The sequence below is a fragment of the Olea europaea genome, chromosome 10 (assembly GCF_002742605.1).
Source record: "Olea europaea var. sylvestris chromosome 10, O_europaea_v1, whole genome shotgun sequence".
NCBI lineage: Eukaryota > Viridiplantae > Streptophyta > Magnoliopsida > Lamiales > Oleaceae > Olea > Olea europaea.
In genome coordinates, this window is record NC_036246.1 from 39,546,913 (window position 1) to 39,559,869 (window position 12,957).

Consider the following 12,957-nt stretch of genomic DNA (forward strand, 5'->3'; position numbering starts at 1 on the left):
GATGCCAAAATAGGTTGAAAAGCCACCACAATTCGGAGTTGCAACGGTAGGAAACCGACATCCAACGGTTAATTTTGCATTACTATGCGACTGCATAGTATAAATCTATGCGACAGCATAGAACAATCCAAAGAGGCCCCAGAATTTCCTACAATAGGCCACGCGACTACATAGTATTAATCTATGCGGCTCCATAGAACAACGTTTTGCCTCTAATACCCTTTTTTGTTTTTTTCTTCATATTTATTCATCCCATTTCATTTTTTTTTTGAAAGTTGAACTCCATTTTAACAATTGTTGGCTATGTGCTCGAGAGTACCTTAATTTCCAAAAAAAAAAAAAATGAAAAATAATGTTAATCCTGTGTGCTTTTCAGGGCCACAGCATCACCAAGGAGTGGCTAATAGCTACATGGAGGTTATGTAAGTGAACCATTTTTGTTGAACAACAGAGAGTAAAAAATCAAGGAGCGAGCTAATATCCACCATCGCGTTGATCTATTGCTGCCGGGTTGACCAATATTTGTGACCGGTGAGGTGCTTTTCTTTCAGAACATCTGGAATTCTGGAAATATATGCAAATATTTCGACTTTTTAATGCTAGTTTGTGGAGTTTAAACTTTAATTACTTCCATTTGTTCCTAAAATGTTTAGTCATTGATGAGATGAAACAAAATTTTGTTAGTCACGGTAGAATGCTTTTTCCCTGGTAAGAAAATTTGCTGGGGCCGCTGCTTTACTGGTAAATCTTTCAGAAATTATTTCAATTCATGATTTTTTATGCAGTCTGTTGTTTATTGATGCATGGTTACCTGTCAACTTCGTGTGATGTTTTTGATACAGAGAAATCTTCAAAATATGTTTGGATTGGTCTATTTTGGCCATGGATGATATCACTTGACCTTTTGAGGCTGGCTTCTTGAGTTGACCTCCATTGACTGGTTGATTCTCTCTCTCTCTTGACTAACCTTATTGTGCTACAATGATCTGACTTGTCACCTTAAACGCATGAATCTCTTATAACCTTATTTTGTTGTGTAATTTGTAACCATCATTCATGTAGAATTTCGTATCTCAATCTCCTTTCCAACATCATCATGTAGCAGTACAAAAACTTAAAATTATAAATACTAAATAGTAAAAGAAAGGAAAATTCAAAAAAGAGATTTTCCTTGATTTTCGTAAAACAGTAATTAGTTGTTGGGCTTTGCTACACAAACCGAGCATTTGATAGGATTTAAAAAGAGTGAGACACGTGTCAAGCATTCATTGAACAGTTAAAAAAAGAGTCAAACAAGTGCTGACATGCATCACCTGCTCGCAAGTAACTTAACTCTTAGCTGTTTGATTCATGACCTTTGGATGTTTCAACCTCGATTGAATATATATTTAGTAGAATGATCTGAATAGGATTGAAAATTGAAGAAATATAATAAATTTTATCAATTGTCTTGTCCAATCATTTTAACCCAAAAGTATTGTTCTCGACTATCTAACATCTGTGTTATGGATGTTGTGTTCACAATGTTTTTGGTGCTCGTCTCTCGTGCTTCTCCTATAATAAATTAAATATATGGGCTGATTTAATGATAAAGATGCCAATGGGCACATATTTCACACTTTATCTGTGAAATGCATAGGCAAGTATTATCATACAAAAATAATAATATTATTACCCATAACAATAGCACTAATCTTTTATTTGTCGAGGTCGAAATCGAACGCAACAAGTCTATATTCAACAAATGCCATACTACTCGAATTGAAAAATATTGTCGTGGTCAAAGATATTTTGATATTTGTGCGGAGTACTTTTACCTAGTAATTTTTCTTTTATAATTTATATATAGAGGGGGATAATAAGTTGAATGAAGTTTCTCGTGACTGCTAACTTCAAAAAAAATGTTGAAACTCGTATCATTTTAATTGTCAAATTGATCTTAATTAAGTTTTTTTTTAGATAAAGTGGTTCAAATTTAGTTCATGATAAGTAAGGTTATTTTTCTTTTTTAATTGTTCGATTCTTAATGTTTTTCAACAAAATTATAATTATATCGTTCAAACAACAAAATCTCCTCCATTCATGCAACGTTCATCTTGCACTTATTTCATCCAGTTTGCATATATACTTGACAACAACAAAATTATGAAAGCAAAGATGATTCTAAAAGAAGTAAAAATACTTCGAAACTTTCGGGCACTTTCGTGATATATTTTAGATTCATAGATTATAATTATATGAAATCCTCTACATTATATAATTTTTAGTTACAAAATTATTGTAACAACAACAATTCTTAGACCTCTTAAACATTTTTTCACGTTTTAAATTATTTATAATCTTCTAAAGAATACAGTATAAGTGTTGAATTTTATGCACAATAATAATAAAGAGATGAAATAGAGAAATCAACACAAGAATTTATGGGTTCGGCAGTGTACCTACTTCCATGAGAGCGAAGCGAAGATAATATTGTTCAGTATGAAAAATAGGGTTACAACAGTATTATTTATACTAACCCTAGCCCATAAAGATTTTAAGATCCGTACAAGAAAATATCCCTGTATTGTATCGCGGAGGTGTTGCCCCCCACCCCCAACACATTCAACGTCCCTAACAACCAGACAATGAATTAAATCCGCACAAGATCGATGCCCGGCCTCGCTCTACTCCGTTCGGTGCGCCAAGCTCCCCTCACTCCACTCTGTTTCGACATCGGCCTATTTGATCCAGGTAACCCGTGTTTCACTCTATATGAACCACGTCCACAACAATCTGCTTGCCAAACATTGATGTCAATACAATTCACCAATCAAAAAAAAAAAAAAAAAAAAAAAAAAAAAAAAAAAAAAAAGGAAAAAAAAGAAAGAAAAAAGAAAAAAAGAAAAAAGGAGGAGAACTATTTGTTGGGTTTGGACCGACTTAAAGCGGATCATTCAAGAAAAAGAAACTGTATACCTTGGCATGGTTCTTTGTTCCAAATTTCCATCTCTGTTATTTAACTGTAAATAATTAAAATATATTAGATGAAGGAACCAAAGAATATTAACATAAAGAATAGCCCATGCAGTCCACGAGATGAAGTTTATTCTCCACTTGTCTTATTCTTCGTTTGGATTCTTTCTCCCAACCAATGGTTTTGTGTTCTATAGTTTATCTGTAAGTAGCACGTGGTTGAGTCGATATCAGTATAAGTAGCTAAAGAAGTAAAACCACTTTGTATTTTTATTTGATGTTGATTCTTTTTGACACTTTGCGATCGTCCCACCCCTTCTCCCTCGCCCTCTCTCATCTAAACGGTCATCACTAGCTGTTTTTCCATTCAAAGCCCATTCATCTCTCATTCTTGAAATTTCAGCCGCAGACGGCGGAGATTGGTGGCGGTAATAGTTGTGGCGGCCATGGCTTTGAATTTTCTTTCCCCAACTGAAATCAATTCCCTTTCTTTCTTGGACACTTCTAAATCTCGTTACAACCTTAATCTCTTAAAAAACGAAGGTAAGTTCCGCCTCACAAATCTCTTTCTTTAGGAAGATGTTTGAATGCATTTGTATATATATTCTCTTTGTTTGAATTGTTAATTATAGTCATGTAGGTTATTAATTTGTGCTGTGTATGTAATTTTAAGAAGTGTAGTTGTGTTTTTCTGTGTTGATATATAATGGGGATTGATATGAAGGTAGTGGGTAATTTTTTAATTTTGGTGAATGATGTTATAAAAATAGAATCAGTGCCATTACAAAGGTTCTTGTTTTTATAAATCATTTTTGTTTCCCGTTGTGAGCAGAAATAGCAGGAACGTTGTTTGAGTTTGGCTGTAAATAAGCTAAAAGTTACTTTTTTCTTTCTGGTTTGGATAAATTATATAACTCATGTCAATATACGTAATTTCTTCATAGATTTGATTAATAAAAAATTACTTATTCTAATGTTCACTTATTTACTTTCTAGTTTTGATTTGAGTGAATTTTGTGGATTTCTTCAGGTGTGTTTGCTTTGAAAATGAAGGATGCAAATACTGTTGCAAAGAGAGTCCATTGTTCTGCACAGCAGCCGCCTCCTCCAGCTTGGCCAGGGCGAGCTGTTGCTGAGCCAGGTCGTAAAAGTTGGGATGGTCCAAAGCCTATATCAATCGTCGGATCTACAGGCTCCATCGGAACCCAGGTGAGATATAAACCTTAGCATCCTCATTAAGATTCACTTCATAACAAATGCTTTGGACTATTTCTCTATATGCATATGCTTTTTGGGACCATGGTTGTGTATTTGGAGTGTGTTTGACTAAGCTTTCACTTTAACTTTTTATTGTCTAACATATTCGGATAAATTATGTTTTCGTACTTATTTACTTATAAGAAAACCTTTTTAAGTTTATCCAAACATGCTCTTGTTCTCAATTGTTGTATGGCTGATTTGAATATGTGATCTCGCGTAGCACGCCAATCAGTTTTTGTAACATGAACAAATTTGGTTGAGTGACGTAAGTTTGAAACTATTCGTCTTGCTTACCTCTTATTATCATGTATGGATAATAAGCATCATTTAAGCTTCCAGACTCAGTAAATGACGAACTTTTGTTCTGTGGTTAAATTCTTTGGTTGCTTACTATCCAAGTCTGTGCTGTGCAGACACTGGACATAGTTGCTGAAAATCCGGATAAGTTTAAAGTTGTTGCACTTGCAGCTGGTTCAAATGTGATTCTTCTTGCTGATCAGGTGATCGATAATTAATTTATGATACATCATAGAACTAGGAAATGCCAAGTGCTTGTAATTAAAGTACTTTCTTTTGCATTGCATTATTTAACCAACTGAATTAATCAAGCGAGTTATCTAATGATGCAGATAAAAAGATTTCATCCTCAATTAGTTGCTGTTAGAAATGAGTCATTAGTCGATGAACTCAAAGAGGCTCTGGCCGACATGGAAGACAAGCCTGAAATAATTCCAGGAGAGCAGGGAACCATCGAGGTTATCTATCATATGTGTCATTAACTTTTTTATTAGTTGCTAAATACTAATCTAGCTCATATATATTTTAGGTTGCCCGCCACCCTGATGCCATCACTGTAGTAACAGGAATAGTTGGCTGTGCAGGTTTGAAGGTATCTGCGCATGTTCCCTTTTCTTGAAATTTATTTGTACTTTTTTGGACCACTTATCTAGAGTTAGCCAATTCTTTCTTATGTGGCAAGATATTGCAGTTTCAACAGGTGAGGCTGATTTTCTAATTCAAATTGCATCCTGTTATAAAATTTAACTAAACAGACAAGGCTATAACTTCACGTGTAGCAACATAGATGCAATACCTTTCTGATTCCTCTTTCTTGCACTTCCCTGTTCTAGTATATATGTAAAATCACGTGTAAAATTGGTATGTGGATTTTTCTGGTTAATTATAAAAATTTACGATGCCCTTTTTAGATCTTTTCAACTAATATGCTGTTTCGCATTGATTGTTCACTTGAAGAAAATGATTCCTTACCTTTTCATATTTTAATTTTTGGAGATGGTGAATTTGAAGTTCTGGTTTTCTTTTTCTTTGCCTCCTAGAAACTCAACCACCATCAGAAATGAATGTTCTCTTCCGCAACAAAATTCACAAATAATTTTAAATGAAATCAGATCACACGTGTATTTGCTTTTATTAGCCTACGGTGGCTGCCATAGAAGCTGGAAAGGACATCGCTTTGGCCAACAAAGAGACACTAATTGCTGGAGGTCCTTTTGTCCTCCCCCTTGCACACAAGCATAAAGTAAAAATTCTTCCTGCAGATTCAGAACATTCTGCCATATTTCAGGTATGTCTCTAATCAGTTTGGAGCATTCTATATACTTCTATGCTCTTAAGCACGAGAATTAAACACCTGCGATATCAAAATTTCTTGTTATGTAAAACTCTTTTCTTGTAAATGCACAGCTTTTATTTGAAGTGTTATCCCATTTGTCCATTCGAAGGGTTAAAAAAGATATGTTTTTCTTCAGTGTATACAGGGATTGCCGGAAGGTGCTCTTAGACGCATAATTTTGACTGCTTCAGGAGGTGCATTCAGGTCTGTGTAAACTTTAATGTAAAAGGAACTTACATTTATGAAATCATACTTAATTCCTTACTGTCTGTTTTTCTGTTTCAATTGTGTTAAATCAAAGTTGATCATTTCTAATGTTGTGACTTATAGAGATTGGCCTGTTGATAAATTGAAAGAAGTGAAAGTAGCTGATGCTTTAAAGCATCCCAACTGGAATATGGGAAAAAAGATTACGGTGGACTCAGCCACCCTCTTCAACAAGGTAATTTTCAATGGTTTCATGTTCTGCGACTTTTCTCTGACACCTTCATTGTTCGTTAAAACTAAGTTAAGCACAATGACAGATTTGAGATATTTTATTAGATGATTTGTACTGATCAGGTAATTGTTACTGTTCCTTCCTGATAGGGTCTAGAAGTTATTGAAGCGCATTATCTTTTTGGAGCTGAATATGATGACATCGAGATCGTTATACATCCCCAGTCAATCATACATTCAATGATTGAGACACAGGTACGCTTATTTCCATCTTCTTTGCCACTTTCATGAGTTTTATACTAAATGTAATTTGTGCTGTGTAATATACTAATTGATTTCATTTGTGCTCTATATTATGAACCTTCACAAGATGTTTTCCATGTCTTGTTTTTTGCAGGATTCGTCTGTATTAGCACAATTGGGGTGGCCTGATATGCGTTTGCCTATTCTCTACACATTATCCTGGCCTGACCGAATTTCATGTTCTGAAATTACTTGGCCTCGTCTTGATCTTTGCAAGTAAATAGCTCGCCCTGTACATGAAGAATATAGTTTAAGTGGCTTAATTACCTAAGTACACGTTGACAATCGACTATCTATATATTTTCTGGTTGGTAGAACTGAACTTTTACCATGATGTTCAGGCTTGGGTCTCTTACATTCAAGGCTCCTGACAATGTGAAATATCCATCGATGGATCTGGCATATGCCGCTGGACGAACCGGGGGGACCATGACGGGGGTTCTTAGTGCGGCTAACGAAAAAGCTGTTGAACTGTTTATCGATGAAAAGTAAGTGTTTTTGAATCCTTTTCCTTATTTGTTGCCTTAGATTCTTGATTTTTATTCTTAAATTCCCATTCCTGATGTGGCAAAAAGGAAAATGTTCCATCAGTCGTGTACATTGTTTTAAAAAGCTGTCTGAGGTTTATGTTCTGATGTGGCAAAAAGGAAAATGTTCCATCAGTCGTGTACATTGTTTTAAAAAGCTGTCTGAGGTTTATGTTACATTAAGAAAACAGAAATCTAGTGTTTAAATTTTACGATATTTTTACTTGCTTGGTTAGTCATGGACTTTATAGCCCCGGTGAATAAGTTACAGCTAATGATCCATCTCCCTGTTGCAGAATAAGTTACTTGGACATCTTTAAATTTGTGGAGCTAACTTGTGATAAGCATAGATCGGAATTGGTATCTTTGCCTTCACTTGAGGAAATTATACATTACGACTTGTGGGCTCGGGATTATGCCACCAGCTTGCAACTCTCAGCCGGTTTAAGTCCTGTCCTTGTATGAGTTGTTGAAGAGAAAGACGTTGCATTCTTGGTTGAGGGATCGCGGGCATGAAGCAAATTGTAACATGGAAGAAAATGGAATTTGAGAATTTCTAATGGTTCTTTGGCTGTAATTGTAACTAATAAAACTGCATGAATTTGTTTCCTCAGTCAATGAAATATAAATTTCGTGGTCTTCACCATTATTCCAGCTCCTAAGTAGTTACTAATAAGTGAAAATTTCATGTAGGCCTATTTTTATATTAATATTATAAAATTCAATTAATTATATTCCCATACCCCCAAACACTAAGATGTTTGATTCTCATTTTTTCTAATATTTATTTCTCTCTTATTTTTAACCACACATTTTGAATAAAATAATATTACACTCAAATTCAAATATATTTGTTATTTTTAACCACACATTCTCCATCAATTTACCATTCAAAAATGCATTTTTTTTCTCAATTTAATAGGACTCAAACAAGTCCTAATATTCATTTCCCTTCCTGATTTTCAATCAACTCTCTCTCTCTACCCCCTTTTCGACTCTACCTTTTCTTCTCTCTACCTTATTGAGCACCGTCGTCGACAGCGATCTGCACGCCTATCATCCTCACTGCAAATCAAGTGATGCTTTGTTGTGGCAACAACTTCATCTTATAGTGATTTGTGATTCAATGTCGCTACAACTCACCGCACGGTGTTGATGGTACAATGGTGTTGATGGCACTGGTGGAGTGTGTTGCGTTGTGGGGCTGTGTTGGGGATGGTTTTGGTGCGTTTGTATAGGGTTGGGTTGTTGGTCTGTGTTGGACTCAATGCATTTGTGTTAGGCTATGTCTGTGGGTGGTGGCGATGCTATAGTGGCAGAGGCACGTGGGGCAATGAATGGTGGCGGCAGTGGTTTACATGTTTTGGTGGTGGTTTTTGTTGGTGGCAATGGTGGTTGATCTAGTGGTGGTGTTGGATCCACGGTGGATCTAATGGTGACATTGTTGGATCTAGTTGTGATGGTAATTTTGTTGATAGGCAATGGTGGCAATGGTTTTTGTTGATACAAGCGACAATGGCAATGGTTTTTGTTGACACATAGTGGTGGTGTCACGCAGTAGATATGGAAATTTTTTTGTGTAGGAGTTGTGGTTGTGGGGTGTGGTGGTGGAAGAGGAAATAAGGTGCTAGAATGGGGTGTGGTCGAGGTAGGGTTGGGAATGTGTGAGTGTTTGTGACCAATTATTTGGTTGATTTTAACGAATAAGTTGGTTAATATGTGATTAATAAATAATTTGTGATCAATTATTTGATAGATCGTGGCTAATAAATTGGTTAACTTGTAATCAATAAATAATGTGTGGCCTACAAAATGTGATTGTGATTCGCAATTTATTGTGATCGAGAAATTACTTGTTAGTAATTTATTTGATAATATGTTACCATTAAATAAGTTGTAATTTATGATTTTTTTGGATCCGTGATTGAAAATAATTTGTGACATGTACATTTTCTAATTTGTGGCCCAAAAATAATTTCTGACCTATAAAATTTTTAACTTGTGATTCAAAAATAATTTGTTCTGTGATCAATTAGTTTAGTAATTGTGATGTTAATATATTTAATTAATAAAATATATTTTTGATTAATTAATTCATAAATAAAATCTAATTAATATCTTTATTTTGAAAATAATTTGTTCTGTGATCAATTAGTTTAATAATTGTGATGTTAATATATTTAATTAATAAAATATATTTTTGATTAATTAATTCATAAATAAAATCTAATTAATATCTTTATTTTGAAAATAATTTGTTCTGTGATCAATTAGTTTAATAATTGTGATGTTAATATATTTAATTAATAAAATATATTTTTGATTAATTAATTCATAAATAAAATCTAATTAATATCTTTATTTTGAAAATAATTTGTTCTGTGATCAATTAGTTTAATTATTCCCTACTAATAACAACCATGTCAAAATCTGGCTAAACAGATCACAGGAGAAAGAGATCACCCAAAACCTCTCTTTATGTTGGTAATCAATACAAACTAGACTACATTTGCACAACATCCTCCCTGTGCTGCCCGTCACAGAGCGCCCGCTACTGCCTGTTCATAGATCGCCCTGTCTGTAAGTATTATGCCGTAAATTCAATCAATTTTGGACATAAATACTTTTGATATATAATTAATATAATTTAATGGTAGATCTATTATTTAATTAATAGACAATTAAATAAATAATAGAGTCCGTAGATTCAAATCTTCGTAATTTGTTAATCACAAGAGTTGTGATTGTGAGATACAAATTACATCTGATTGAATCTTAAATCGTCCGTGTCGTAAGTAATAACGAGGTACGGATATCGTTACTACGGATAGACCATCACATGTAGTATTTCTTAGTTGTGAAGTAAGTAACTGATCTCACAAACTAAAGTGTGGTGACACTTTAATGAATACGTGAATGTTTTGTTATAGAACAAAATATTGGAGACCCGTCGAGAGATTCCACATGGATAACTATCTGAGTGTCAGTGGTTAATCTTTAACGTTTGGTAGTGGAATTGGTCCTTTGACTTGAGGTCATCATGGTACCTTATATGAGGACAGTCATACTTTGGCGGTGTTGGATGTTGCTCTGCAAAGGGCTTCTAATACGATGTCGTTCGGGTACGTCAAGAATTGTATGAAGGTTGTGATTGATCAATAAAAGATTCGTCACTCTTAGATAATAGGATATTATGATCTGCATTTCATTCAATTAAGTCTATGATGAAATCCTTGGTCAATGTGTACTCATAAGTTGAAAAGGAGTTTTCGACTTATATTGACTCAATAGTGGAATGAAAGATATGATCGATGATCGAGATTGACACACTTCCATATCTCTAATTGATCGGATTATATTGACGAAGGGATTATAGTTTCACGGTAAACGAACGAGTTTGGTTTTGTTATACCACATGACATTTTCCGTCACATGTATTACCCTGACATATTGCTAGATATCAATTTGGGACGGCGAGTGTGAATTGACGTTGAATTAAAAAGGGTGTTTTAATTTATCAATTTTGATTAGATCAAAATTGTATTTCACGTCATTAGGTATCGTGATCGGGAACCTGATGGGTCACACACAAAAGAGAATTGAAAGATTGCACTTTGTCAATTAATTAATTTAATAATCGTTGGATAAATTAATTAATTGGGTTGATTATTTATATTTCCGAATTAATTAATTGGATTAATTAATTCATGAACCGGGTTTAATTAACTATTGGACTGAACCAGACCGAGTCTGTTGAAGTTTATATAAATACATGGTTAGAGTTTGAGGCCCATATGATTTTCATTATTCTTGCTGACACAAGAGGAAAAATCTTGGTAGCTGCAATCTTATTCTCTGTGTGGATCACCGTTGGAGGCTGGACAATTAGACAGCTGTGGGTGACGAATCAAGATTGCTTGAACGAAAAGAAAAGTAAAAGGTTTGTAGAATTCTTCAAAGGTACAATATTTATCACGATTTTTATTTAAACACAAAGGGATTCTCGGTGGGAATCGAAATAATTTTAATTTTTCGCTGTGCAACAGTGGTATCAGAACCTACTTTGTGTTTGTTAGAAATTGTTTTAATGGAACAATTAAAAGTTGATGTTTTTGTTTTCGAATCTAGCAATGAGAAATTTATTTTCATCTTCAAAATCTGTTTTGAATTAGAAAATAAAATTTAGGCGAAAGAAAAAAAAAGGTTTTTTTTTTTCGTGCAAGGCGGTGCTGCCGGCGGCGGGGGACAGGCAGCACGATAGTGCTGTCGCGCTGAGACAGCGGTGCTCGCTGCCATGCCGCTGCCGCCGTATTTGTAGAAGCGAGCTACTGCACGCGGCAGGAAGCTGCCGCAAAGGCGACTTCCTGCCGCGAGCTGGTTAACCGGCGCCGGCGTCACTGTCGGCGCCAAGGGGGGAGGGGAGAAGTAAATAAATAAATTGAATTAGGGTTTCTTAGTTAACGGGTGAAGGAGGTTGGAGTCGGGGGCCTCGTTGCAATTAATGTGATTGCAGGCCCCCGCGTGCAATTATGTAGAAAGGGGTCAAATGCAATTTTTTAAAGAAGGGCCTATTCTGCAATTTGCGAATTTGGAAGGTCTTGCTCATAATTTTTCAAAAAGGATTTGGATTGCAATTTTGAAAAGTGTTTTAAAATTGAAGTAAATTGGGTTTGACCCATATTTACTAATTTGGCCCAAAGTGAAGTTTTATTTAAAATTGACGACTTCCATATTTTTGTTAAAATTGGTTTTCAACTTAAATGTTAAACTTTGACCCCAATTAAATTTTATTTTATTTAGGAGTGTTATCCTAGTTTAAAATATTGATTCAATTTAAATTAGAGTTGGACTCTAATTTAGGACTTAATTAAAATTCGATTTTAATTAATTTTTCACCTGAAGATATTCGTGAAGTTAGAATTAGATTCTAATTTGATATTTAATTAAAATTTGATTTTAATTAAATTGTCTTGCCCTAAAATTTCATTTAAAATTATAATTAGACTCTAATTTGGTGTTTAATTAAAATTTGATTTTAATTAAAATAAGTTCGCCCTATATTCTTAGAATTAGAGTTTGACTCTAATTTTGTTATTTGATTAATATTTGATTTTAATCGCCTTGAATTTTGAAATTAGAGTTGGACTCTAATTTGATATTTAATTAAAATTTGATTTTAATTAAATAATCCCGCCTATAATTGTGAAATTAGAGTTGGACTCTAATTTGATATTTAATTAAAATTTGATTTTAATTAAATATGCACGCTAATTAAATTAATTGATTAATATGATTAATTAATTATTTAATTGTTCCAATCCATTTGTCTAAAAGAGTTTAGACGAATTAATTGCTAGAAACTTGAAATTTATTTGCATATAATATTAGATATTATATAGGTATACATTTATGTGATGAATGTATTATTAATGGACAATCATGGACTCGACCATATGGATGTGCTGAATGGTTAATATCTATTCTTGTCGTTTTTTTGGGTTGCCAGCTCTTAATTATTTTGGGCCTGCGAGCCCGTTATTATTGTTATTGTTTTGGGCCTACATGTTCTTGATCATTTTGGACCTGCGAGTCCGTTATTATTATTATTGCTATGGCCCTGCGAGTCCAATTTCATTTAGGCCTGCGTGCCAAATAGTATAGGATACAGGTTGCAATTGGACTAATTGAAGAAACAAGAAGAGGAGAAGATCATGGAGATGATGCATTGATATTGATCAGTGTCATACCCCTAGGAATTGACCAGCTAGTCTTCCTTATAGCTCGGAAAGACCAGATAGTAAAAGTCCATAATCATCCACACTATTATATTTTGTTATATAT

General features: G+C 34.2%; 1 protein-coding gene across 1 annotated transcript; it reads left to right on the forward strand.

Moving 5' to 3' along the window:
• The first annotated feature begins 3,222 nt into the window (after nucleotides 1-3,222).
• LOC111402205 (1-deoxy-D-xylulose 5-phosphate reductoisomerase, chloroplastic-like) lies at nucleotides 3,223-7,765 on the forward strand. The gene is made up of 12 exons (XM_023030366.1): nucleotides 3,223-3,498; nucleotides 3,986-4,164; nucleotides 4,629-4,715; nucleotides 4,845-4,970; nucleotides 5,042-5,104; nucleotides 5,651-5,800; nucleotides 5,985-6,052; nucleotides 6,179-6,290; nucleotides 6,437-6,541; nucleotides 6,684-6,805; nucleotides 6,931-7,077; nucleotides 7,413-7,765. The coding sequence occupies exons 1-12, from the start codon at nucleotides 3,402-3,404 to the stop codon at nucleotides 7,579-7,581; spliced, it is 1,425 nt and encodes a 474-aa protein (XP_022886134.1). The 5' UTR covers nucleotides 3,223-3,401; the 3' UTR covers nucleotides 7,582-7,765.
• Nucleotides 7,766-12,957: the final 5,192 nt, after the last annotated feature.

Bases quoted from the DNA above. Each gene is read 5' to 3' on its own strand.
- LOC111402205 (XM_023030366.1), top strand. From the start codon at position 3,402: ATGGCTTTGAATTTTCTTTCCCCAACTGAAATCAATTCCCTTTCTTTC. The intron at 4,165-4,628 runs GTGAGATATAAA...TGTGCTGTGCAG, and splicing joins CAGGCTCCATCGGAACCCAG to ACACTGGACATAGTTGCTGA. The intron at 6,806-6,930 runs GTAAATAGCTCG...CATGATGTTCAG, and splicing joins CCTCGTCTTGATCTTTGCAA to GCTTGGGTCTCTTACATTCA.